The sequence below is a fragment of the Hemitrygon akajei genome, chromosome 9 (genome assembly GCF_048418815.1).
Source record: "Hemitrygon akajei chromosome 9, sHemAka1.3, whole genome shotgun sequence".
NCBI classification, from domain to species: Eukaryota; Metazoa; Chordata; class Chondrichthyes; order Myliobatiformes; family Dasyatidae; genus Hemitrygon; species Hemitrygon akajei.
In genome coordinates, this window is record NC_133132.1 from 89,162,675 (window position 1) to 89,189,198 (window position 26,524).

The 26,524-nt window shown below is 41.7% G+C and overlaps 1 protein-coding gene across 9 annotated transcripts in view; it reads right to left on the bottom strand.

Moving 5' to 3' along the window:
• Positions 1-1,827: 1,827 nt before the first annotated feature.
• The window catches only part of adgrb3 (adhesion G protein-coupled receptor B3), a 766,644-nt gene continuing 741,947 nt past the window's right edge, over positions 1,828-26,524 (bottom strand). For all 9 annotated transcript variants that reach the window (XM_073056508.1, XM_073056504.1, XM_073056509.1 and 6 more), the window contains 4 exons: positions 23,570-23,605; positions 22,705-22,809; positions 22,529-22,582; positions 1,828-2,628 (listed from right to left, as the gene is read on the bottom strand). In XM_073056508.1, coding sequence (XP_072912609.1) covers positions 2,440-2,628; positions 22,529-22,582; positions 22,705-22,809; positions 23,570-23,605 — 384 coding nt within the window. In that variant the 3' untranslated portion in view covers positions 1,828-2,439. The remainder of the gene's footprint in view (positions 2,629-22,528; positions 22,583-22,704; positions 22,810-23,569; positions 23,606-26,524) is intronic.

Here is a 26,524-nt window from a genome sequence, read left to right on the forward strand (position 1 = left end):
TTCCACAGATGCTGCCCGACCTTTTGAGTTCATCCAGCTTGTTTGTACGTGTTGATTTGACCACAGCATCTGCAGTGTACTTTGTGTTTAATATGAGTCATTGTTCATCCTAACAGATCTAATTATTGCTTTTGAGAACTTGCATAGTGAAATTGCAGAGGCGAACTCAATTAGACCTTAACAACAGCTGTATAGTTCATCCATTCACATCTCAGTGTATCCAGCATTGCTTTTCATTTGGATTCAAAACATTTGCAATATTTTCCTGAAAAAAGACAAGTGGAGGGCTATGTGGGAGTGAAGGGTTAGCTTGATCTTAGAGTAGGTTAAACATTATGGGCCGAGGGGCCTGTATTGTTCTATATTCTAATATAAAGTGTAGTGACCTGGAAGCTATAGTGTTAACACCAATCAAGCACAGTTAGAACCACTCTGAGAGCACTTGATGTAGGTCTTTGACCGAGGAATTTGTTTTGTGGAAAAACTTAATTCTAGGCATAGCTTGAACTACTTGGAACACCAATGTATAGAGCTGAAGTACAGTAATATTCATTTGTTAGCAGAATTGGATTGGGTGCTTAGAATCAGCTGAAATACATGATCACCATAACAGGTCAAATACTGTGGATACTGTTAAACTGAAATAAAATTGCCAGAAATACTCAACAAGCCATGCAGCAGTAGAGGAGTGAAACAGAATTGAAGTTTAGGTCAATAATTTGTCTTCGTTCAAAATGTCTATTGTTAGCGAAACTCAAGTTCACACCACCCCCATGTTATCTGTTTCCACCGCTAGGCAAAGGATTTACGACTGTTGCTCTGCTGTCTGATAGGCATCCTAGTTCTCAGCCTGCAGCAGATCCTTCAGTCAGGAACAAAGTAGCTTTGGCTTGGAAAGTGCCAACCAGTGAACAGTGCAAGGAGCATCCACATGAATGACTGAAGGGACTTATTCATTCCTTTCAGATGGTTGAACCCATCAACTTGTGTGATTAAATCATCCACTTTCTCATTGATATGCCATGATTTTCTTCTGTTCAAACAAATAACACCTGATCTATATCCTTGTGCACTAATGCTTGGATGCCTATTGATCTCCCTTTAGATCATTGATCGCCTTACATTACCTACCACAGCAGTGCACTCCAGATCACAAATAGTCATTGCATCATATAGAATCCCTCTTTTTATGACTAACACCATCCATTCAGAGAATGGTAGGGAATTCTCCCGGATATCTTGGCCAAGTTTTTTTTTTTGTGTCAATATCACAAGAACAGATTACCTCCACATAGATCTTTGAATTGACTGTGGAGCTTTGTTGCAAAGAAAGGGGATGAATGTTTCCAATTATTGGTGCCGGCACTTTGGAAGTATTTTGGAGCCTGTGACTGCTTTAGAACATTATTTGAAAGAGCCACAAAGGGAAAACTCCCTTTCTGAGACTGTGAGTGCAGATTTGAGGGAAATACAGTTGTACAGGAAATGGATTCTTTTGTTTCAAATTTCCAGCATTTGCTGTGTTCTGCATCTCACCTCGTCAGCATGTTTTTACCTCACTGGTCACCATCATGAAACTACTAACTCAACAGCACCTTGAGCTAAATAACCTTGGGCTACAACACAAACAAAATTCTGGAGGAACTCAGTAGGTCAGGCAGCATCTATGAAGGGGTTTAAAAAGTCGATATTTTGGGCTGAGACCCTTCATTAGGAGTTTAATGAAATTGGTGTGTGACATCTGGTTTGTGGGGCAGACAATACAACTGAGGAACTGCACCAAGTGATGACTAATCTATAAAATGTAGGAAGTAGATGAAACTAATATGTAGACAAAAATTTATTTACACCATACAACATTTTAAATATTTTATACACGTTTGCAGCCAAGAAAGCTATTTCTGTGCTTTCATGTGAGATCTGCAATAATAAAGATGTGAAATATATTATTCATATAAAAGTGAGAGTATTACTTTATTGCATTGAAAGCAATGAAGAACGCAGCTCAACAACCATTCATTTAAATGACAGAAAATTGTTTGCTTTTATATTATAAAGTAAAAAGTGTAGTAATGGCCAAACAGACTGTTATAAATCTTAAAAACTGCATAAATATATACATTGTGCTTCATGGTGAAGTTTTCTTTGTAAAACTAAACCAAATGAAGCTATTACAACATGTATCTTTGCTTGAGGTTTATCTATAAAGATTACCTTACAAATTCATTCCACATGAACGTACAACACATGATGGTAATAATTGTACATCTTGTATTCTCACTAAGTAAGGTAGTGAGAAATGTTAAAGACATGGACATCTTATTCCTGGTGCATAAAGTCCCTAAATTACTCTTAAGAGAGTCCAGACATACTGACCAGGTTTTTGTAAAAATTTCTGAAGTGCAAGTGCAAGAGATTTTATTTATAATTGACTTGAATTTAAACTTCAGTTTGAAAATCCCCTTCCTGCACGTCCAAGGGTATAGAGAGACACTTTTCCCACTCTGCTTGTCTCAATTCTAATGCTTCTTTTGTGTCTGTATCCAGTACATTCATTGGCGAATAGTGTTGGTAGTCACTCGGGTTCTTGTAAGTATCCCATTCATGCTTGCTCGGTGTTGGGTTGTCCTGTGAAAAATACATTAACGTAGTATTAGCAGTTCTTCCTTTCAGTCTGAACCCATGCACACTTCTGAAACTTTATTCAGTAGCCTCTATCATCAAAGAGATACTATTTCATTTGCTGTACAAATATTCATTTTGTCTCTTTTCTCCGTGGCCTCAGTCCTCCTTCCCCCCATGACCCACTCCAGTCCTCCATAATCTCTGCACCTTGTCTAACTCTTCGATTAATAGCAGCTGCACTTTTAGCTACAAGGACCTTGAACTCTTGCATTTTATCCCCAAATCCCTCATCCTCTCTCTTTCTATTTTGAATGCCTTCCTAAAAAAAAACACATCAATGACCCAAAAGAAAGCATGCAGAACTAGCATGTGGCCTTTTGTATATCTCAAACATGTCAGTATATAAAATTGAGAATGTGATGACAAGGTTCTGTGGCTCAGCACCTTTTCAATTGGTTTATGATGTTCCAGTGGAACATCTTGGTATGTACATCACAGCTGTTGTAGAACAAATATATTAAAAGCAGACCAAACTATCCCAAGGTTGCTCTCATTTTAATTAGATAGATATTAATTCAGTTATGGTTTCAACAACACTTCCCTATGCTCTCTTCATTCCCATTCAAATAAACTACCTATACAATTAAATACTATCTTGCTATTCTTGTCATTGAAGGTGATGATTTGGAAGACTGGCTGCAGTTGTTTTCCCATCAAGTCCTCGACAGGTAATAATACACTTTTTTATTTTATAGCAGTGTGGTTACGTGTAGAGATGTGTTTATTCCATCAGTTACACTTACAGCCTCAGAGAACTGAGAAAATAAATATTAAGTAAATCTACTGCCGAATTGAGAGGGGCTTATTTCTGCAAGTTTTGTGTCAGATGTTGGCCAACTTCACTCCTCAGCCATAAAGAACAGAATCCAGCTCTTAATGTAAAATCTCCATGGATTTATAAAGGTTTATACAGAATGGAAGAGCAAGCAAGTTTATTTGTATAGCACTTTTCAAACACAAGGCAGTTCAAAGTGCTTTACATAGAACCAGATACAAAAATCAAATTTCAGACAATATATGAGAAAAGACAAATCACACAAAAATAGATTTGATAAACAGAAGTTACAGTGCAGGAGACTAACTAAAAGCTACAGCGAAAAGTTTAAGTTTCAATTTAAAAGAGCTTAAAGATGGAGCAGACCTCTGATCCTCTGGAAGGTTATTCCAGATATGTGGGCCATAGTAACTAAAAGCTCCTTCACCATGTTTAGTTTTGACCCTGGGTTGGTAAGCAGACCTGCCCCAGGTGACTTGAGAGCTCGGGAAGGTTCATAATGCAGTAAGATATTAGAGATGTATTTTGGCCCTACACAGTCAGTGCTTTCTAAACCAGTGGTAATATTTTAAAGTCAATCCTCTGAACAGGAAGCCAGTGTAGCGATCTGAGAACTGGAGTTCTACTTTCTTGGTCTTAGTGAGGACTCTAGCAGCTGCATTCTGAATGTGCTGCAGCTTTCTGAGGGATTTTTTTTTAAGAGTCCTGTGAAAATGCCATTACAGAAGTCAAGACTACTAAAAATAAATGCATGAACAAGTTTTTATAGATCTTGTTGAGACATAAGCCCATTAACTCTTGCTATATTTTTAAGGTGGTTGTAGGCTGACTTTGCAATTATCTTAATGTGATAGTTAAAATTTCAATCAGTCCATCGCAATACCAAGGATTCTGGCTTGGTTTGTAGTCTGTAATGACAGGGATGCTAAGTGAGCACTGACTTTTAATCAACCCCTATAATAGAATGAAAAGGCCTGAACATCAGAATCATTATCACTGACGTATGTTGTGAAATTGTAGCAGCAGTACAGTGTATTAAGAAATATAGACAGTATAGAATGTAAAATAAGTAGCGGAAAAGAGAAAATAGTGAGGTAGTGTTCATGGGTTCACTGTTCAGAAATCTGATGGAGGAGGGAAAAGATGTTCATAAGACATTGAGTCTTCAGAATTTGTACTTCCTCTCTGATGGGAGTAATGAGAGGAGGGCATGTTTTGGGTGGCAGGGGTTCTTAATGATGGAAGCAGTCTTTTTTTATGAGGCATTGTGTTTTGAAGGTGTCCTTGATATTGTATTATCCACTTTAAAAGTATGAAGTGGCCTCTAAATGTCAAGTGATAAAGGTTCATTTTCTCTGAAGTTAACCACGAGGGATATTATCATTTGCTCATAGCCCAGCACGACAAGGCACAATTCTTCTTTTCTGAACGGTATGTGGGGTAATACAGTGACTGCTCCAGTCTTTGCCGTTGTGCCGTTGTCAACATTGATTATGACCCAATTCCAATTCACCTGTGTAAACCCTTAATAACTCTAGCCTTACAAGAATTCCAGTCACAATCTTACAATCCTACACTGGAGGGAAACTGTTCTCATTCACTTACTACAGTCTCCAAAAAGTTCAAGGTAAATTTATTATCAAAGTACATACATAATATGACACAAAAGTTGGAGGTGTTGTGGATAGTGTGGAGGGCTGTCAGAGGTTACAGCGGGACATTGATAGGATGCAAAACTGGGCTGAGAAGTGGCAGATGGAGTTCAATGCAGCTAAGTGTGAAGTGGTTCATTATGGTATGTCAAATATAATGGCAGGATATAGTATTAATGGTAAGACTCTTGGCAGTGTGGAGGATCAGAGGAATCATGGGGTCTGAGTCCATAGGACGCTCAAAGCAGCTGCGCAGGTTGATTCTGTGGTTAAGAAGGCATACGGTGTATTGGCCATCAATCGTGGAATTGAGTATAAGAGCTGAGAGGTAATGGTACAGTTATGTAGGACCCTGGTCAGACACCACTTGGAGTACTGTGCTCAGTTCTGGTTGCCTCACTACAGGAAGGATGTGGAAGCCATAGAAAGGGTGCAAAGGAGATTTACAAGGATGTTGCCTGTATTGGGGAGCACGCCTTATGAGAATAGGTTGAGTGAACTCGGCCTTTTCTCCTTGGAGTGACAGAGGTGACCTGATAGAGGTGGACAAGATGATGAGAGGCATTGATCGTGTGGATAGTCAGAAGCTTTTTCCCAGGGCTGAAACAGTTGCCACAAGAGGACACAGGTTTAAGGTGCTGGGAAGCAGGTACAGAGGAGATGTCAGGGGTAGGTTTTTTACTCAGAGTGGTGAGTGCATGGTATGGGCTGTTGGCACTGGTGGTGGAGGCAGATACGACAGGGTCTTTAAAGAGACTTTTGGATAGGTACATGGAGCTTAGAAAAATAGAGGGCTGTAGGTAAGCCTAGTAATTTCTAAGGTAGGGATATGTTCGGCACTACTTTGTGGGCCGAAGGGCCTGTATTGTGCTGTCGGTTTTCAATGTTTCTATGCCACCATTTGCAGATTCAACTATAACAGAATCAGTGAAAGATCCTATCAACTTGGGCGTTCAACAAGTGTGCAAATACATAAAGAAAGAAATAAAGAGGAGGAGGTGCTTGCTATCTTGAGGCAAATCAGAGTAGATAAATCCCCAGGACCTGACAGGGTATTCCCTCGAACCTTGAAGGAGACTAGTGTTAAAATTGCAGAGGCCCTGGCAGATATATTTAAAATGTTGGTATCCATGGGTGAGGTGCTGGAGGATTGGAGGATAGCTCATGTTGTTCTGTTGTTTAAAAAAGGCTCTAAAAGTAATATAGGAAATTATAGACCGGTAAGTTTGATGTCAGTAGTAGGTAAATTATTGGAAGGAGTACTAAGAGATAGGATCTACAAGTATTTGGATAGACAGGGACTTAGTAGGGAGAGTCAACATGGCTTTGTGCATGGTAGGTCATATTTAACCAATCTATTAGAGTTTTTTGAGGAAGTTACGAGGGAAGTGGATGAAGGGAAGGCAGTGGATGTTGTCTACATGGACTTCAGTAAGGCTTTTGATAAGGTCCTGCATGGGAGGTTAGTTAGGAAGATTCAGTCGCCAGGTATACATGGTGAGGTAGTAAATTGGATTAGACATTGGCTCAATGGGAGAAGCCAGAGAGTGGTAGTGGAGGATTGCTTCTCTGAGTGGAAGCCTGTGACTAGTGGTGTGCCACAGGGATCTGTGCTGGGTCCATTGTTATTTGTCATCTATATCAATGATCTGGATGATAATGTGGTAAACTGGATTAGCAAATTTGCTGAAGATACAAAGATTGGAGGTGTAGTGGACAGTGAGGAAGGTTTTCAAAGCTTGCAGAGGGATTTGGACCAGCAGGAAAAATGGGCTGACAAATGGCAGACAGAGTTTAATGCAGACAAATGTGAGGTATTGCACTTTGGAAGGACAAACCAAGGTAGAACATGCAAGGTAAATGGAAAGGCACTGAGGAGTGCAGTAGAACAGAGGGATCTGGGAATACAGATACAAAATTCCCTAGAAGTGGCGTCACAGATAGATAGGATCATAAAGAGAGCTTTTGTTATATTGGCCTTTATAAATCTAAGTATTGAGTATAGGAGTTGGAATGTTATGGTGAGGTTGTATAAGACATTGGTGAGGCTGAATTTGGAGTATTGTGTGAAATTTTGGTCACCGAATTACAGGAAGGATATTAATAAGGTTGAAAGAGTGCAGAGAAGGTTTACAAAGATGTTGCCGGGACTTGAGAAACTGAGTTACAGAGAAAGGTTGAATAGATTAGGACTTTATTCCCTGGAGTGTAGAAGAATGAGGGGAGATTTGATAGAGGTATATAAAATTATGATGGGTACAGATAGAGTGAATGCAAGCAGGCTTTTTCCACTGAGGCTAGGGGAGAAAAAAACCAGAGGACATGGGTTAAGGGTGAAGGTGGAAAAGTTTAAAGGGAACATTAGTGGGGCTTCTTCACACAGAGAGTGGTGGGAGTTTGGAATGAGCTGCCAAATGAAGTGGTGAATGCGGGCTCACTTTTAACATTGAAGAAAAACTCGGGCAGGTACATGGATGAGAGGGATATGGAGGGATATGGTCCAGGTGCAGGACAGTGGGATTAGGCAGAAAAATGGTTCAGCACAGCCAAGAAGGGCCAAAGGGCCTGTTTCTGTGCTGTAATGTTCTATGGTTCTATTATGATAATGTCTTATTTTCAATTATGCAAAGCATGTAGTAAATCAAATATACTAGTTTACTTTTAAACCTGTTAAATATTCTGCAGATATTCTACCAGAATGTTCTAGTGTCTTGAAATTTTCATTTATAGAGTTGTTATTTGAGTTTTCAAATTCCCTTCATAGCCTTATCCTTCCCATTCTTCTAACTCTCTCCAACCCCACAGTGGTTTACCATCTTGTTTCTCAACTACAGTTTCTTGTATTTCCCCATTAGCTCTGAAAAGCCTAGAATATCATCTCTAAAGTATTGTCTTTTTTCTCACAGTTCAAGGAATAAGGATAATTGCTTCCAGTCTCGTCCTTGGGCTCGATGGTGACCGATGAGGCCATTACAGGAATTGCAAACTTTTCTGCAGGTGGGCCAGGAGATACCTGATGTTTGTGAGGTGGTGCTGTCCTTTGCTGGGTTCCTGCACTCCCAATGACTTGAGGGCCTCAGTGTCACCCTGAATGCTTTCCACTTTGAGAAGTCAGGAACAAGTGATTCATAAGAGTCAGTGTAGATGTTGCACTTTATCAAAGGAAACTTTCAACACTTGTATCTTCCTATGTCTACCTAGTAAGATTAGACCAGACCACTTGGCCCATTGAATCTGCTCCACCATTCCATCATGACTGGTTTATTATCCCTCTCAACCCCAATCTCATGCCTTTGACCTGTAACTTTGACGCCCTGACTAATCAAGAATCTATCAAATTATTCTGAAGCTGTAGCCTCTGGTCCTTGACTCACCCACTATAGGAAACAGACTCTGCAAATCCACTTTATCAAAGCCTTTCAACATCTGATAGGTTTTAATGAGATCTCTCCTTGTTCTTCTAAAATCAAGTGATTACAGGCCCAGAGTCATCACATGCTTTTCGAACATTAACCCTTTAATTGCCACAATAACTCCTGTGATCCTCCTCCGGGCCCTCTTCAATGCCAACACACCTTTTCTTAGATAAGGGGCCCCAAGCTGCTTACAATACTCCAAATGCAGTCTGACCAGTGCCTTATAAATCCTCAGCATCACATCCTGTTCTTATATTCTAGTCCTCTCAAAAATTAATGCTAACATAGCATTTGCATTCCTTAAAATAGAATCAATCTGCAAGTTAACCTTTAGGGATTCCTGCACATGGACTCTCAAGTCCTTTTACACTCTGACTTTTGAATGTTCTCCTTGTTTGGAAAATTGTCTATGCTTTTATTCCTACTACCAAAGTGCATGACCATGCACTTCCCTACACCACATTCGATCTGCAACTTCTTTGCCCATTCACACAACCTATTCAAGTCCTACCACAGACTCCTTGCTTCCTCAACACTACTTGCCCCTCCACCTATCTTTGTATGGTCTACAAACCTGGCCACAAAACCATCAATTGTATTATCCAATTTGCTGGTGTATAATGTGAAAAGAAGCAGTCTCAGTACTGACTGCTGTGGAATACCACTAGTTACCGGCAGCCAGACAATCAGATCCATGCTAGTATCTTTCCTGTAATACCATGGACTCTTATCTTGTTAAGCAGTCTCATGTGTGGTTTGTCAAAGATCTTCTGAAAATCCAAATAAACAACATCCACTGACTCCCCTTTGTCTATCCTGACTGTTATTTCTTCAAAGAATTCCAACTTATTTTTTTAGGCATCATTTCTCCTTAAGGAAACCATGCTGACTTTGGCCTATTTTATCAGGCACCTCCAAGTACCCCAAAATCTTATCCTTAATAGTCGACTCCAATGTCTTCCCAACCACTTAAGTCAGGCTAAATGGCCTATAATTTCCATTCTTCTGCCTCTCTCTCTCTTCTTAAAGAATGTAGCAACATTTGCAATTTTCCTGTCCTGCAGAACCATTGCAGAATCTAGTGATTCTTGAAAGATCATTAAAAATGCATCCACTCTCTCTTCGGCTACCTCTTTCAGAACCCTGAGATGTAGTCCATCTGATCCAGGTGACTTATCTATCTTGAGACCTTTCAGCTTCCCAAGCACTTTCTACTTAGTATTACCAACTACACTCACCTCTTTCTCCTTGACAATTTCAAATTTCTGGCATACAGCTAATGTCTTTCACAGTGAAGACTGATGTAAAATACATTACATTCGTCTGCCATTTCTTTGTTCCCCATTACGACCTTTGCAGTACATTTCCCAGTGGTCTAATATCCACTCTCACTACTCTTTTACTCTTTATACAGTATATCTGAAAACATTTTTGGTATCCTTCTTGATATTATTGGCCACCTTACCTTCATTTTTCAACTTCCTTATGTTTTTTAGTTACCTTTTATTAATTTGAAAAGCTTCCCAATCCTTTAACTTCCCTTTAATGTTTGTTCTGCTATATGCCCTCTGGATTTCCCTCGTCCTCCATGGTTGATTCATTTCCCCCTTACTCCTCCCTGCCCCTTTAGAATACTTATTCATCTTCGGGATGTATCTATTCTGTACTGTTCGAATTGTCCTCAGAAGCTGCAGCTATTGCGGTTCTGCTGTCATCCCTGCTAGTAACCCTTTCCAATCAACTTTGGCCAGCCCCTCTTTCATGCCTTTGTAATTTCCTTTACTTCACTGTAAAATTTGTATACCTGACTTTATCTTTTCCATTTCCAAACTGCAGGGTGAATTCTATCATATTATGATCACAGCCTCCTAATGGTTCCTTTATCTTAAGCTCCCAAGTCAATTCTGGTTCATTACACAACACCTCGTCCTGAATTGCCTTTCCCCTAGTGGGCTCAACCACAAGGTGCTTTTAAAAAGCCATTTTGTAGGTATTCTACAAATTCTCTCGGGATTTAGCAACAACCTGATTTTCCCAATCAACCGGCATGTTGAAATCCCCCATAATATTGTCCATATTATAGGACTTTATTATTTCTCGCTGAAATTGATATGCCATATCCTTGCTACTTTTTGGGGGCGTTTATTTCGCACCCATCAGGGTCTTTTTACCCTTGCAGTTTCTTAACTCTACCCACAGGGATTCTACATCTTTTGATCCTATGTCACCTCTTCTAAGGATTTGGTTCCATTTCTTTTTACCAACAAAGCCACCCCACCCATTCTGCCTTCATACCTGTCCTTTTGTTACAAGGCATATCCTTGGATGTTACGATCCCAACTATGATCTGCTTTCAGCCTCAACTCAGTCATGCCTGCAGTGTCACACCTGCCAGTCTCTACTTATGCTACAAGATCACTTGCTTTATTCCGTATATTGTGCATTCAAATATAACACCTTCAGTCCAGTTTTATCACCCTTTTTATTTTTGCCTTCACATTAAACTTCACTTCATCCCACTCCACTGACTGCACTTTTGCCCTCTCATCTGCCAGTCCTTCCTCACTACACACCGCATAAACTTGAGTACTAATTTCCCCATCCTCAGCCCTATCACTCAGGTTCCCATCCCCCAGCCAACTTAGTTTAAACCCTCCCCAAGTGCTCTCGCAAACATGCCTACAAGGATATTGGTCTCCCTCGGATTCAGGTGTAAACTGCTTGTTTTGTACAGGTCATACCTTCCCCGGAAGAGATTCTAATGATTCAGAAATATGAAACCCTGCTCCCTGCACCAGTTCCTCAGCCGCTCATTCATCAGTGCTTTCATCTATTCCTGCCCTGAATAGCACATGGTACTGGAAGTAATCCAAAGATTACTACCTTGCAGGTCCTGCTCCTCAGCCTCTTCCTTACCTCCCTATGCTCACTGCACAGGACTTCTTCCCCCTTTCTACCTATATCATTGGTACCAATGTGCACCAGGCCCTCTGCTGTTCACCTTCTCTCTTGAGAATCTTCTGCAACCGCTTTGTGCCTTAGAACCTCACACCTGGGAGGTAATGTACCATTCTTGCTTCTCTTTTGTGGCCACAGAATCTGCTCTCCATCTCCCTAAGTATTGAGTCTCCTATCACCATCGCTCTGCCTGACCTTGCGCTTCCTGCTGAGCATCAGGGCTGTGAACAATGCCACAGGTCTGGCTGCCACTGCTGTGCCCTCATAGGTCACTCCCCTAGCAGTATCCAAAGGAGTATACTTGTTTCTGAGGGGAATGGCCACAGGTAAGCTCTGTACTCCCCTTACTTCTCCTGCTGGTCACCCATCTACTATCTGAAGCCTGCACTGTTTGTGTGTCTGTCCAACTCCGTAAAAGACTTATCTATGAAGTTTTCCGGTGCTGAGTGCATCCAGCTCCAGCTTTAGTTCCTTGACCATGTCAGTCAGGAGCTGCCACTGGGTGCACTTCCTGCAGATGTGGATATCAGGGAGTCTGTTTAGAACATAGTACAGTACAGCACAGTACAGGCCCTTCGGCCCACAATGTTGTGCCAACCCTTAAACCCTGACTCCCATATAAACCCCTACCTTAAATTCCTCCATATTCCTGTCTAGTAGTCTTTTAAATTTTACTATATTATTTGCCTCCACTACTGACTCAGGCACTGTATTGTATGCACCAACCACTCTGAGTAAAAAAACCTTCCTTAATATCCCCCTTGAACTTTCCACCCCTTACCTTAAAGCCAAGTCCTCTTGTATTGAGCAGTGGTGCCCTGGGGAAAAGGTGCTGGCTGTGCACTCTATTCCTCTTAATATCTTGTATAGCTCTATCATGTCTCTTCTCATCTTCCTCTCCAAAGAGTAAAGCCCTTGCTCCCTTAATCTCTGATCATAATCTCCTCTGTATCCTTTCCAATGCTTCCACATCCTTCCTATAGTGAGGCAACCAGAACTGGACACAGTACTCCAAGTGTGGCCTAACTAGAGTTTTATAGAGCTGCATCATTACATCGTGTCTCTTAAACTCTATCCCTCAACTTATGAAAGCTAACACTCCATAAGCTTTCTTAACTACCCTATCTACCTGTGAGGCAACTTTCAAGGATCTGTGGACATGTACCCCCAGATCCCTCTGCTCTTCCACACTTCCAAGTATCCTGCCATTTACTTTGTACTCTGCCTTGGAGTTTGTCCTTCCGAAGTGTACCACCTCACACTTCTCTGGGTTGAACTCCATCTGCCACTTCTCAGCCCAGTTCTGCATTCTATCAATGTTTCTGAAATCTTCGACAATCCTCTACACTATCTACAACACCACCAACCTTTGTGTCGTCTGCAAACTTGCCAACCCACCCTTCTACCCCCACATCTAGGTTGTTAATAAAAATCACGAGAAGTAGAGGTCCCAGAACTGATCCTTGTGGGACACCACTAGTCACAACCCTCCAATCTGAATGTACTCCCTCCACCACAACTCTCTGCTTTCTGCAGGCAAGCCAATTCTGAATCCACCTGGCCAAACTTCCCTGGATCCCATGCCTTCGGACTTTCTGAACAAGCCTACTGTGTGGAACCTTGTCAAATGCCTTACTAAAATCCATGTAGATCACATCCACTGCACTACACTCATCTATATAACCATCAACAATTACAGCACGGAAACAGGCCATCTCGGCCCTTCTAGTCCATGTTGAACGCTTACTCACACCTAGTCCCACCTACCTGCACTCAGTCCATAACCCTCCATTCCTGTCCTGTCCATATACCTATCCGATATTTTTTTGCCTGGTCACCTCCTCAAAGAACCCTGTCAGGCTTGTTACACACGATCTGCCCTTCACAAAGCCATGCTGACTGTCCCTGATCAGACCAGAATTCTCTAACTGCCCATAGATCTTATCTCTAAGAATCTTTTCCATAAAACCATAGAACATTACGGCACAGAAACAGGCCTTTTGGCCCTTCTTGGCTGTGCCGAACCATTTTTCTGCCTAGTCCCACTGACCTGCACCTGGCCCATATCCCTCCATACCCCTCTCATCCATGTACCTGTCCAAGTTTTTCTTAAATGTTAAAAGTGAGCCCGCATTTACCACTTCATCTGGCAGCTCATTCCACACTCCCACCACTCTTTGTGTGAAGAAGCCCTCCCTAATGTTCCCTTTAAACTTTTCTCCCTTCAACTTTAACCCATGTCCTCTGGTTTTTTCTCCCCTAGCCTCAGTGGAAAAAGCCTGCTTGCATTCACTCTATCTGTACCCATCATAATTTTATATACCTCTATCAAATCTCCTCTCATTCTTCTACACTCCAGGGAATAAAGTCCTAGCCTATTCAACCTTTCTCTGTATCTCAGTTTCTCAAGTCCCGGCAACATCCTTGTAAACATTCTCTGCACTCTTTCAACCTTATTAATATCCTTCCTGTAATTAGGTGACCAAAACTTCACACAATACTCCAAATTCAGCCTCACCAATATCTTATACAACCTCACCATTACATTCCAACTCCTATACTCAATACTTAGATTTAAAGGCCAATGTGCCAAAAACTCTCTTTACGACCCTATCTACCTGCGACGCCACTTTTAGGGAATTTTGTACCTGTGTTCCCAGATCCCTCTGTTCTACTGCACTCCTCAGTGCCTTTCCATTTACCTTGCATGTTCTACCTTGGTTTGTCCTTCCAAAGTGCAATACCTCACACTTGTCTGTATAAACAACATCTGCCATTTTTCAGCCCATTTTCCCAGCTGTTCCAAATCCCTCTGCAAGCTTTGAAAACCTTCACTGTCCACTACACCTCCAATCTTTGTATCATCAGCAAATTTGCAGATCCAATTTACCATATTATCATCCAGATCATTGATATAGATGACAAATAACAATGAACCCAGCACAGATCTCTGTGGCACATCACTAGTCACAGGCTTCCACTTAGAGGAGCAATCCTCCACTACCACTCTCTGGCTTCTCCCATTGAGCCAATGTCTAATCCAATTTACTACCTCACCATGTATACCTGGCGAGTGAATCTTCCTAACTAGCCTCCCATGAAGGACCTTGTCAAAGGCCTTAATGAAGACCATGTAGACAACATCCACTGCCTTCCCTTCATCCACTTTGCTGGTAACCTCCTTGGAAAAACTCTAATAGATTTGTTAAATAAACATGACCTACCACACACAAAGCCATGTTGACTCTCCCTAATAAGTCCCTGACTATCCAAATACTTGTAGATCCTATCTCTTAGTACTCCTTCCAATAATTTACCTACTACTGACATCAAATTTACCGGCCTATAATTTTCCGGATTACTTTTTAGAGCCATTTTTAAACAACATGAGCTATCCTCCAATCCTCCAGCACCTCACCCATGGATATCGACATTTTAAATATATCTGCCAGAGCCCCCGCAATTTCAACACTAGTCTCCTTCAAGGTCGGAGGGAATACTCTGTCAGGTCCTGGGGATTTATCTACTCTGATTTGCCTCAAGACAGCAAGCACCTCCTCCTCTTTAATCTGTATAAATTCCATGACCTCCCTACTTGTTTGCCTTGTTTCAATAGACTCCTTGCCAGTTTCCTTAGTAAATAGTAAATACAGATGCAAAAAAACCATTTAATATCTCTCCCATTTCTTTTGGTTCCATACATAGCCGACCACTCTGATCTTCAAGAGGACCAATTTTATCCCTTACTATCCTTTTGCTCTTAATATACCTGTAGAAGCTCTTAGGATTATCCTTCACCTTGACTGCCATGTCTTCTTTTAGCCCTCCTGATATCTTTAAGTATTTTTTGCACTTTTTACACTCCTCAAGCACCTTATTTGCTCCCTGTTGCCTATCCATATCATACATCTCTCTCTTCTTATCAGAGTTCCAACATCCCTAGAGAACCAAGGTTCCCACCCCTTTAGATTAAGTTTATTCTTTTTAATCCCTTACTTTCAGCTTTTTTTTCCTCTCTGTAAGTTTTATGGTTTCTTTTTGATGGAAATTACATTATAGTTTTGGTAGTAGGCACTATTATTCTTTTCTTAATTTATATTTACAGTTTTGTGGGGCCAAAAGTTCGGATTAATTTTTTTTTACATATTATAATGGTTGGCCTGGAGTTTCATAGTGGGAGGGAGTGAAGGATACTATATGTGATTTTATTCTGCGTGCTGTTTCCTTATTGTTATGAATTATATAATTGATATGCTTATTTGGCACTGTATTAATCTTCACTTTGTTGTTGGATTTTTTTGTTTGTAGTTGGTTTGTAGAAATGCATTAAAAAATCAATTAAAAAAAAAAAAAGAACCAAGGTTCACTTTGCCTTTAATCCTGACAGGAACATACAAACTCTGCACTCTCAAAATTTCTCCTTTGAAGGCCTCCCACTTACCAATCACATCCTTGCCAGAGAACAACCTGTCCCAATCCATGCTTTTTAGATCCTTTCTCATTTCTTCAAACTTGGCCTTTTTCCAGTTTAGTACCTCAACACGAGGACCAGATCTATCTTTATCCATGACCAAATTGAAACTAATTGGAATTATAATCACTAGACCCAAAGTGTTCCCTTACACAGACTTCCGTCACTTGTCCTAACTCGTTTCCGAATAGGAGATCTAATATTGCATCCTCTCTAGTCGGTACCTCTAAATATTGATTTTAGAAAACTTTCCTAAACACATTTTACAAATTCTATCTCATCTAGACCTTTAACAGTATGGGAGTCCTAATCAATATGTGGAAAATTAAAATCCCCTACTGTCACAACTTTGTTTCCTGCAGTTTTCTGCTATCTCTCTGCAGATTTGTTCCTCCAATTCTCGCTGACTATTGGGTGGTCTATAATATAACCCCATTAATGTGGTCATACCTTTCCTGTTTCTCAGCTCCACCTATATGGCCTCGGTAGACAAGCCCTCCAATCTGTCCTGCCTGAGCACCGCTATAACATTTTCCCTGACTAACAATGCCACCGCCCCACCCTTCGTTCCTCTGCCTCTATCATGTCTGAAACATGAGAACCCTGGAACATTAAGCTGCCAGTCCTGCCCCTCCTGTAGCCAAGTTTCACTAATGACTACAATGTCATAATTCCATGTGTCAATCCATGCCCTCAGCTCGTCTGCCTTCCCCACAATACTGCTCGCATTGAAATAGACACACCTCAGAAGATTACCACCATCACACACAACCCTTCTATCTCTGACTTTGCAGGAACTTTTAACATCATTTATTTTCACCCCTGCTCCACTATCTGCTCTGGTACTCTGGTTCCTATCCCCCTGCAAATCTAGTTTAAACCCACCCAAAAGCACTAGCATACCTCCCTGCAAGGATATTGGTCCCCCTGTAGTTCAGGTGTAACCTGTCTCTCTTGTACAGGTCCCACCTGCCCCAGAAGAGGTCCCAATGATCCAAAAATCTGAAACCCTGCCCCCTACACCAGCTCCTTAGCCATGTATTCATCCGCCAGAATATCCTATTCTTACCCTCACTGGCATGTGGCACAGGTAGCAATCTTGAGATTACTACCCTTGAGTTCCTGCATTTTAACTTCCTACTAAGCTCTCTATAGTCACTCTTCAGGACCTCCTCACTCTTTCTTCCTACGTCATTGGTACCGATGAGTACCATGACATCTGGCTGCTCACCCTCCCACTTCAGAACGCTGTGCACACGATCAGAAACATCCCTGACCCTTGCACCCGGGAGGCAGCAAACCATCTGGGAGTCTCTGTCATGACCACAATCCTCCAGTCTGTACCTCTAAAAATCGAATCCCCTATCACTACCGCTCTCCTCTTCTTCCACCCTCCCTTCTGTGCTGTAGAACCAGACTCAGTGCCAGAGATCCAGCTGTCACAGCTTATACCAGGTAAGTCATCACCCCCAACAGTATCCAAATCGGTATACTTGTTGTTGAGGGGAATGGCCACAGGGGAAACCTGCTCTGCCTGCCCTTTCCACTTCCCTCACCTGAGGGTAACCCAATTACCTCCTTTGGCGTAGCTACCTCCATGAAACCACTATCTATAAACTCCTCATTCGCCCAAATGATCCGGAGGTCATCCAGCTCCTGGTCCAGTTCCCTAGCGCGATTTGTTAGGAGCTGCAGCTGGATGCACTTCTTGCAGGTATCGTTGTCAGGGACACTGGAGGTCTTCCTGACTTCCAACATCCTGCCTGGCATTCTCTCTACTCTAAACAAACAAAACTTACTGGAACCTACCCTCGCCTCTGCCTGTTCATGCCAAAGCCGTGCCACTCTGCTCCCTCTCATTCCGCTGCCCATTGTATATGGTGGTCTTTTTTTAAACCTTTGGCGCTCTACATCACGTTCCTGCGCAGTCTAGCCTCTTTTCCCCGAGGAGTGTAAAAAAAAAAAGACTTCTCTCTGAGATTCCTTTACTCTCAGCCTCTTGCTTTGATTTCCAACAGCTTTCCCACCACAGACGTTTGGTTCACTGGTCTATAATTATGCAGTCTATCTCTACTACCCTTTTTGAACAAGGGACAACAATCGCTTCCCTCCTATCCTCCAGTACCATTCCCATGGACAATGAAGACATAAAGATCCTAGCCAGAGGCTCAGCAATCCCTTCCCTCACCTCGTGGAGCATCCTGGGGAATATTCCGTCGGGCCCCGGGGACTTATCCTTCCTAATGTACTTTACAACTCCAACACCTCTTCTCCCTTAATATTAACATACTCCAGAACATCAACCTCACTCATATTGTCCTCACCGTCATCAAGTTCCCTCTCAGTGGTGAATACCGAAGAGAAATATTCATTGAGGACCTCGCTCACTTCCACAGCCTCCAGGCACATCTTCCCACTTTTATCTCTAATCAGTCCTACCTTCACTCCTGTCATCCTTTTGTTTCTTCACATAATTGAAGAATGCCTTGGGGTTTTCCTTCACCCTCTTGCCAAGGCCTTCTCATGCCCCCTTCTTGCTCTCCTCAGCCCCTGCTTAAGCTCCTTTCTTGCTACCCTGTATTCTTCAAGAGACCCATCTGATCCTTGCTTCCCAAACCTCATGTATGCTGCCTTCTTCCACCTGACTAGATTTTCCACTTCACTTGTCACCCTTGGTTCCTTCACCCTACCATTCTTTATCTTCCTCACCGGGACAGATTTATCCCTAACATCCTGCAAGAGATCCTTAAACATCAACCACATGTCCATAGTACACTTCCCTGCAAAAACATCATCCCAATTCACACCCGCAAGTTCTAGCTTTATAGCCTCATAATTTGCCCTTCCCCAATTAAAAATTTTCCTGTCCTCTTTGACTCTATCCTTTTCCATGATAATGCTAAAGGTCAGGGAGCGGTGATCACTGTCCCCCAGATGCTCACTCACTGACAGATCTGTGACCTGACCCAGTTCATTGCCTAATACTAGATCCAGTATGGCATTCCCCCTAGTTGGCCTGTCAACATACTGTGACAGGAATCAATCCTGGACACATTTAACAAACTCTGCCCTGTCTAAACCATTGGAACTAATCAGGTGCCAATCAATATCAGGGAAGTTAAAGTCACCCATGATAACAACCGTGTTATTTTTGCACCTTTCCAAAATCTGCCTCCCAATCTGCTCCTTGGTATCTCTGCTGCTATGAGGGGGCATATAGAATACCCCCAGTAGAGTAACTGCTCCCTTCCTGTTCCTGACTTCCACCCATACTGATTCAAAAGAGGATCTTGCTGCAATTCTACACTGCAGTCATTGAGTCTGTCCTGTGCACCTCCATCATTGTGTGGTTTGGAGTCGCCACCAAGCAGGATAGAACCAGACTACAGCGCACAGTGAGGACTGCCGAGCGCATCATTGGAGCCTCCCTGCCCTCTATTGTGGACCTGTACTCTTCCAGGTTGAAGAAGAGGGCAGGGAACATCATAAAGGACTCCTCCCATCCTGTGCACGGACTGTTTGATCTGCTTCCGTCTGGTAGGCGCTTCAGATCCCTCCAGACTAAGACTAATAGGCACTGGAGAAGTTTTTTCCCTACTGCGGTCACTTTGCTGAACAGTTAACTGCCGGTTAACTGTCAGCTAACTATTACTTGGATTGCACTAGCTGTATGTACAATTTATATTTTCATTTATATTTATCATTATTATTGTTATGAGCAGAGAGACAACATCTGCCAGAAGTAAATTCCTTGTATGTGCATAGGTACTTGGCGATTAAAGTCTGATTCTGATTCTGATTACCCACCCTTTCTGTAGCTGTAATAGTATCCCTGACCAGTAATGCCACCTCTTCTCCCCTTTCCCCCCCTCCCTATCCCTTTTAAAGCACTGAAATCCAGGAATATTGGGAATCCATTCTTGCCCTGGTGCCAGCCAAGTCTCTGTAATGGCCTCTACATCATAATTCCATGTATGTATCCAAGCTCTCAGTTCATCACCTTTGTTCCTGATGTATTGAAGTTGCATTGAAGTACACACACTTTAGCCCTTCTACCTTACCACCTTTACACCTTTTATTCTGCTTCTCTTTCCTCAAAGCCTCTCTATCTGTTAGATCTGCCTTTACTCCATTCACTTCTTTCACTGCTCTATCGCTCCGGGTCCCACCCCTCTTGCAAATTAGTTTAAACCCTCCCGAACCATGCTAGTAAACCTAACCTGCAAGGATATTGCTCCCCCTCGAGTTCAGGTGAAACCCATCCAATCTGTACAGGTCCCACCTTCGCCAGAGGAGATCCCAATGATCCAAAAATCTAAAACCCTGCCCCCTGCAGTAACTCCTCAGCCATGCATTCAACTGCCATCTCCTCCATTTCTTACCATCACTACCACGGAGTACTGGCAGCAATCCTGAGAACGTCACCGTTGAGGTCCTGTTCTTTAGCCTTCTGCCTAGTTCCCAAAACTTACACTTCAGAACCTCATCCCTCTTCCTGCCTATGTTGTTGGTACCAGCATATATCACGACTTCTGGTTGCTTTCCCTCTCGTACCAGGATGTGGCACCTGGGAGGCAATAAACTAGGCAGGTGTCCTTCTCATGTCTACAAAATCTCCTGTCTGTTCCCCTGACTATAGAGTCCCCAATGACGACAGCTCTCCTCTTCTCCGTCCCACCCTTCTGCACCACAGGGTCAGACTCAGTGCTGGAGGCCCTGCCACTGTGGCTCACCCCTGGTCGGTCATCCCCACCAACAGTATCCAGGACGGTAAACTTATTACTCAGGGGAATGGCTAAAGGGGTGCTCTGCACTACCTGTCTACTCACCTTCGCTTTCCCCCCCCCCCCCCCCCATGACCGTCACCCAACAACCTGCTTCCGGCAGCCTAGGTGTAACTACCTCCCTGTAGCTCTCATCTATGACTGCCTCATTCTCCCTTATGAGTCGAGGGTCATCCAGCTGCTGCTCCAGATTCCTCACATAGTCTTCCATATCGCCCAGCCGAATGGACTTCTGGCAGTTGTGACTCTATGGAAGAGGGGAGTTCCCCCAAGACTGCCACATCTCACATGAGAGGCACATCACCGTCTCAGGAGGCATTGTAAAGCCTAACTGGGAACAAGCTCGTCCTCCGCCTCTTCTCGTCAAAGCCTCACTGGCTACTTTCCACTTTCAGTACCCTGAAATCTCATCTCTCACGAGGAGCATTTTACTGTCCACACTACACTTGACATATCTCTAACTTCTCAAAAACAAATTTTAGCCTGCACATGTTTTCGCCCAAGCCTGACTGCATCAACAAATACCACTCTGCTTAAATCTCACTTCTTTTTATTGGCCCTTGCTAAGTTACTATTAGCTTTAATGTTTTGATGTACATGTGACAAATAAAGCTAATCTTATCAGGCAGACAATTTACTAACCTTAACTCATATGTCTTTAGAATGTGTGAGGAAAGTGGCAACTCACAGTCACAGGCAAAATGTACAAACTCATGATAGTGTCTGGTATCAGGCTCTCAGTATTGTGAATGTTGGCTAAGGAGAAGACTCTAACATTGGTTTGGTTATCTTTACAATAGACTTCAAAGATCCTGGTGGTGTTTCTCCCATGCTTTGAGGAACCTGTTACAAGCATTCCAGGTCAAGTGTTTAGAAGGAAGCATTCTGCCTCTCCAATGCACCCCCTCCTTTGGGATGCCCTATTAAAGAAATCTTTTTGACAAAGCTTCTGAACATCAACTTAATCTGGCTCAGTGCAATTTAAAAAAAAAATTAAGTTCCAGTTTTACTTAAAACCATAGAAAACTACAGCACAGAAGCAGCCTCTTTGGCCCATCTAGTCCATGCTGAACTACTGAAACTGCCTAGTCCTAGTGACCTGCACCTGGACGACTGCCCCCTATACCCCTCCCATCTATGTACCTATTCAAACTTCCCTTCAACTTTGAAATTGAAATCGCATCCACCACTGGAACTGGCAACTCATTCAACATTCTCACCACCATCTGAGTGAAGAAGTTTTCCCTCGTGTTCCCCTTAAACAATCACCTTTCACCCTTAACCCATAACCTCTAATTGTAGTCTCACCCAACATCAGTGGAAGAAGCCTGCTTGCATTTACCTTATCTATAGCCTTCATAATTTTGTATACCTCTATCAAATCTCCCCTCAATCTATATTACAAGGAATTAAGTCCTAACCTTTTCAATCTTTACATATAACTTATGTCATCCAGTCCTGGCAACATCCTTGTAAATTTTCCATGCCCATTCAAACTTATTTACTACTTTTTTAATAAATGTATATTTGTATTTCTGTGCACCTGTAATACTACTGAGACACTGTAATTTCCTTTGGGATCAATAAAGTATCTATCAATGTTTCCTGTAGGTAGATGACCAAAACTGCACACAATACTCCAAATTAGGCCTCACCAAATGAGTTGCATGAAAATGAATCTCAAGGTAGTACATCATAATATACATACTTCGATAATAAATTAAACTTTGCAGATGTAGTTGTGATACATTCAATACAGAGATATCAAATTCAGTTGCGGTACTTACACTTCCACTACCCCTTTCATACCCAGCTGCAGAGACGGCCCATGTTTTCTCATTCTATAGAAACAAACAAAACAATTGGTAAATACATCTGTAGGTTATGGGTTGTAACATAATACCAGCTATGAATGTACCGCAAAAGCTTCTTTCATTTGACTTGCACTTGAATCTGTACTTACCACACTGCCTGTACCTGGGGGCTCACGGAACCTATCTAAAGTCTGGAATTTTTGATTCAGTTCTTGAAATAGTTCCATGTGCCGCTTTCTTGTATGCATGACTTTCTGTAAACCAAATAGATTACATGGTAAACCACCATTCACTTATTAACTTATAAAAAATTGTACATATCAATAACCTGCAATGATGAGATTGACCTGGGAAATAAATCCAGGAAATTAGCTCATTTTTCAGAGAACGAGTAAAACAATAATCTGAGTTAAGTTAGTAACAGAAACATTAAAAAACCTGAACTTGTACAATGATTTTTGTAAGCAAACTGCAAGTTCACAAACTTTGTAAATGAATTCTTTTAGGCATTGCTCTGTGTTATCTCTCAATAAGACTGCATATTTGTTTCCCTGCATTGAATGTGCAGGATAGTTATGGTCTGCTTTGCAATTTGTCTCTGAAAGAAGATTGATTTCAGTGGAACTGGATTTTGGAGTATGATGCTCAGCCACTACAATATTGTGTGTTTACTACAAGTAATGGTGGACCAATTCCTAGCCCTCAAGATCACGCTTTGTGGGGGAAAATATTGTCCATAGGAACTGAAAAATAAGCAACAAAAATGTTCCTGCCAATCAAAGACCAGTTGAAAATTCGTTGAGAAGGAGCTGCTGTGGAGTTGTGCACATTCAAAGAATAATTGTTATGGAGGGACTCGAAGCTGGGGACAAAGCTGCTTTCTATCTCCACATTGACAAATATTGCTGGATTCTCAAACTGACAAAAATTGTAGTTGTCTGGATAATGACATGTAGAAAAATGAAAGTGTCAAGCATCAGTGGTTAATTTTATTTGTTATACCCCGAAACTTACTTCAAAATCCAGGTCTGAATAACGTGACTTTCTTCTCTGCAAAACATCAAAGGATTCATTAGATGGGTTTGGCTAGGCATGATTCTGTTAAACATCTTGGCCTTCTAATGCTCTCCTTAATTGTTCAAACATGTTTGAGCTACATTTCATTTGTGAATTGTTAAAACAGTTTTTTAAAAATTGGCCATATTTAAGTTATGGAGTTGATGCAGATCAGAGAACTGGACAAAGTTCCTGTTGCCAGGCCATCTGCCTCTGTTATGGTTCAGACACCCTTTTGAATGAAAATCCAAATCTGGGGCGACGACACAAACACAAATACCCACTCCTGCACAAAGAATGAGTATCCTAGATTGGTACATGGAGCTTAGCAAAACAGAAGGCTATGGCTAACCTTTAGTAATTTCTAAAGTAAGTACATGTATGGAACAGCATCGTGGGCCAAAGGGCCTGTATTGTGCTGTAGATTTTCTATGTTTCTGTCAATACATAATGCGCTGAACTCAGCTGGGATAACCAAACAACTGACACCACTTAAAATGCCCCAAGCAACAAAGATAAAATCCAAGCAACACATACAAAATGCTGGTGGAACTCAGCACGTCAGGCAGCATCTATGGAAAAGAGTAAACAGTAGACATTTCCGGCTGAGACCCTTCATCAGGACTGGAGAAAAAAGATGAGTAGTCAGAATAAGGTGTGGAGAGGGGAGGAAGAAGTATAAGGTAGTAGGTGAAACTGGGAGGGGGGAGGGATGAAGTAAAGAGCTGGGAAGTCACTTGGTGAAAGAGATATAGGGCTGGAAAAGGGGGAATCTGATAGGAGAGGACAAAAGGCCGTGGAAGAAAGAGAAGGGGGAGGAGCACCAGAGGGAGGTGATGGACAGGTAAGGTAAGAGAGGGAAATGGGAATGGGGAATGGTGAAGGTGGGGGAACAAAAATGAATTGATGAAATAAAATAAACTGCTTATAAACAGTCAAAAGAATAATAATCTCAGTTTTAGAGTTACTGGTTATAACATCCAAGTCCTCTCCTGAACAGTTATGTAACCTTAATTTATGCTGAATGCAGAGGGGTAAAATATACTTGTTAATCATTGACCTTTGTAATAGGATTAACAATTTCATGATACACTATCAACTGAAGCAACACGTTGAATTTCTGCAGCATTTTCTCAATCTGTCATTTGTTTTCTTCAGCACACACTCCCATATGGATTTTAAATGTTCTTTCTCTCACGCAGTCCTTAAAATTGTGTTTGAAATGAATTTTCATTGCAGACACACAAGATGCAACTCACAAAAAGCAGGAGGAACTTGGCAGTCGGGTAGTATCAGTGGATGGAAATGGCCAATCGATGTTTCAGGTTGACACTCAAAACCTCGACTGACTATTTCCCTCCCTAGGTGAAGTCTGTCCCACTGAGTTCCTCCAGCTTTTTACACCGTGGAGAGTTCATCTGGATAAAAGTGCCCCCTATAATCTATAATATACGACAAAAACAATGATCTCTGGGAAGGATAAATTAATCCAAATTCTGATTCAGGTACAATTGCCCTATGCTTTACCTGTATTACTAACGTAGTACAGGTTCACAGACAAAGTTATAAACTGGCACAGCTTTGCACCTGCATTTGTATAGTACCAACATGAAAATAATGCATCATTCAATCTTTGTGGTTGCAAACCATCTGTCCAGGGGAGTTTCAACTGACACAGAAACAAATTCACAATTCAAACAACAAACAGTAAAAAAGATACCATGATCCTGAGATTTGATTGAGGACACAGGGAAATAATCCTTTCATAATTTCAAGGTCTGTGCTGGTGGGTGCCTTGGCAAAATAATATGGCATGGCATGGCTCCAATATGGAAATATTAAATACAACATCTTAATTTGTTCAAACATTGAAGTCTCACCAGCCTAATATAAAGGCCCTAAATTCATAGAGCAAACTGCACAGGAGTAACTCATTGTCTATTGTGGCTATACTGCTTTATTGAAATCATCCAATTGGAGCCACTTTCTTGGCCTTCTCAGTAGCCCGACAACAAGGCTACCTGTGACTTGCTTGTATGTGTCCAGAACAAAGAAGTGGGCAAGAGAAAAAACCACTGCATACTCTTCCCACCCAGCAAACTGCCGTTTCCAAAGGCTCACTCATAGAAAGTGCTATAGAGCAATTAAAACAAAAACCTTGCCATGAAAGAAGTTTCTTCCCCCAGGCATTTAATCTGATCAACCATTCCAGTTAGCCCTACCTACCTGCTTTATTACTTCAATCACTGTAAACACTTTAAACCACCTTTTTATAATGCTACTTACATTGAAAATACATACTGTTATTTATGTATTTATACACATACAGAATACTTGAATTTTAACCTCCAAGTTTATTTTTATATTAATTCTTTATTCTTACAATTGTTGAATGTTCAATTTTTTTGGTGCATATTGCACCAACACACCACAGCAAATCCCTAATAAATGTAATACATGGCTGAGAAGCTGGTGCAGGGGACAGGGCTTCAGCTTCTTGGTTTATTGGGATCTCTTCTGGGGGAGGTAGGACCTGTTCAAAAATCGGCAGGTTTGTCACAGCTGTTGGGGAGTGTTTACATTACTTTGGGAACTGGAGTGAAGGGACTCAGGATACGATGCATGGTAAAAAAAACAAAGATAGCGTGCACTCAGACTGTCAGGAAGGGCAGGTAGATGATTGGACATATTTGCAGCCAACAGGGTGAGTATCAGTGCATTAGGGACGCAGAATCCAAAAGAATAGCAAATGCAGTACTCAAGGTGTTATATCTCAATGCACGGAGTATAAGAAATAAGGTGGTTCAGCAGAGCAGCAATGGCATGAGTTTCTGGAAAAAATTAGAAACGTGCAGGGTAGATGTATTCCAAAAATGAAGAAATACTCAAATGGCAAAATAGTACAACTGTAGC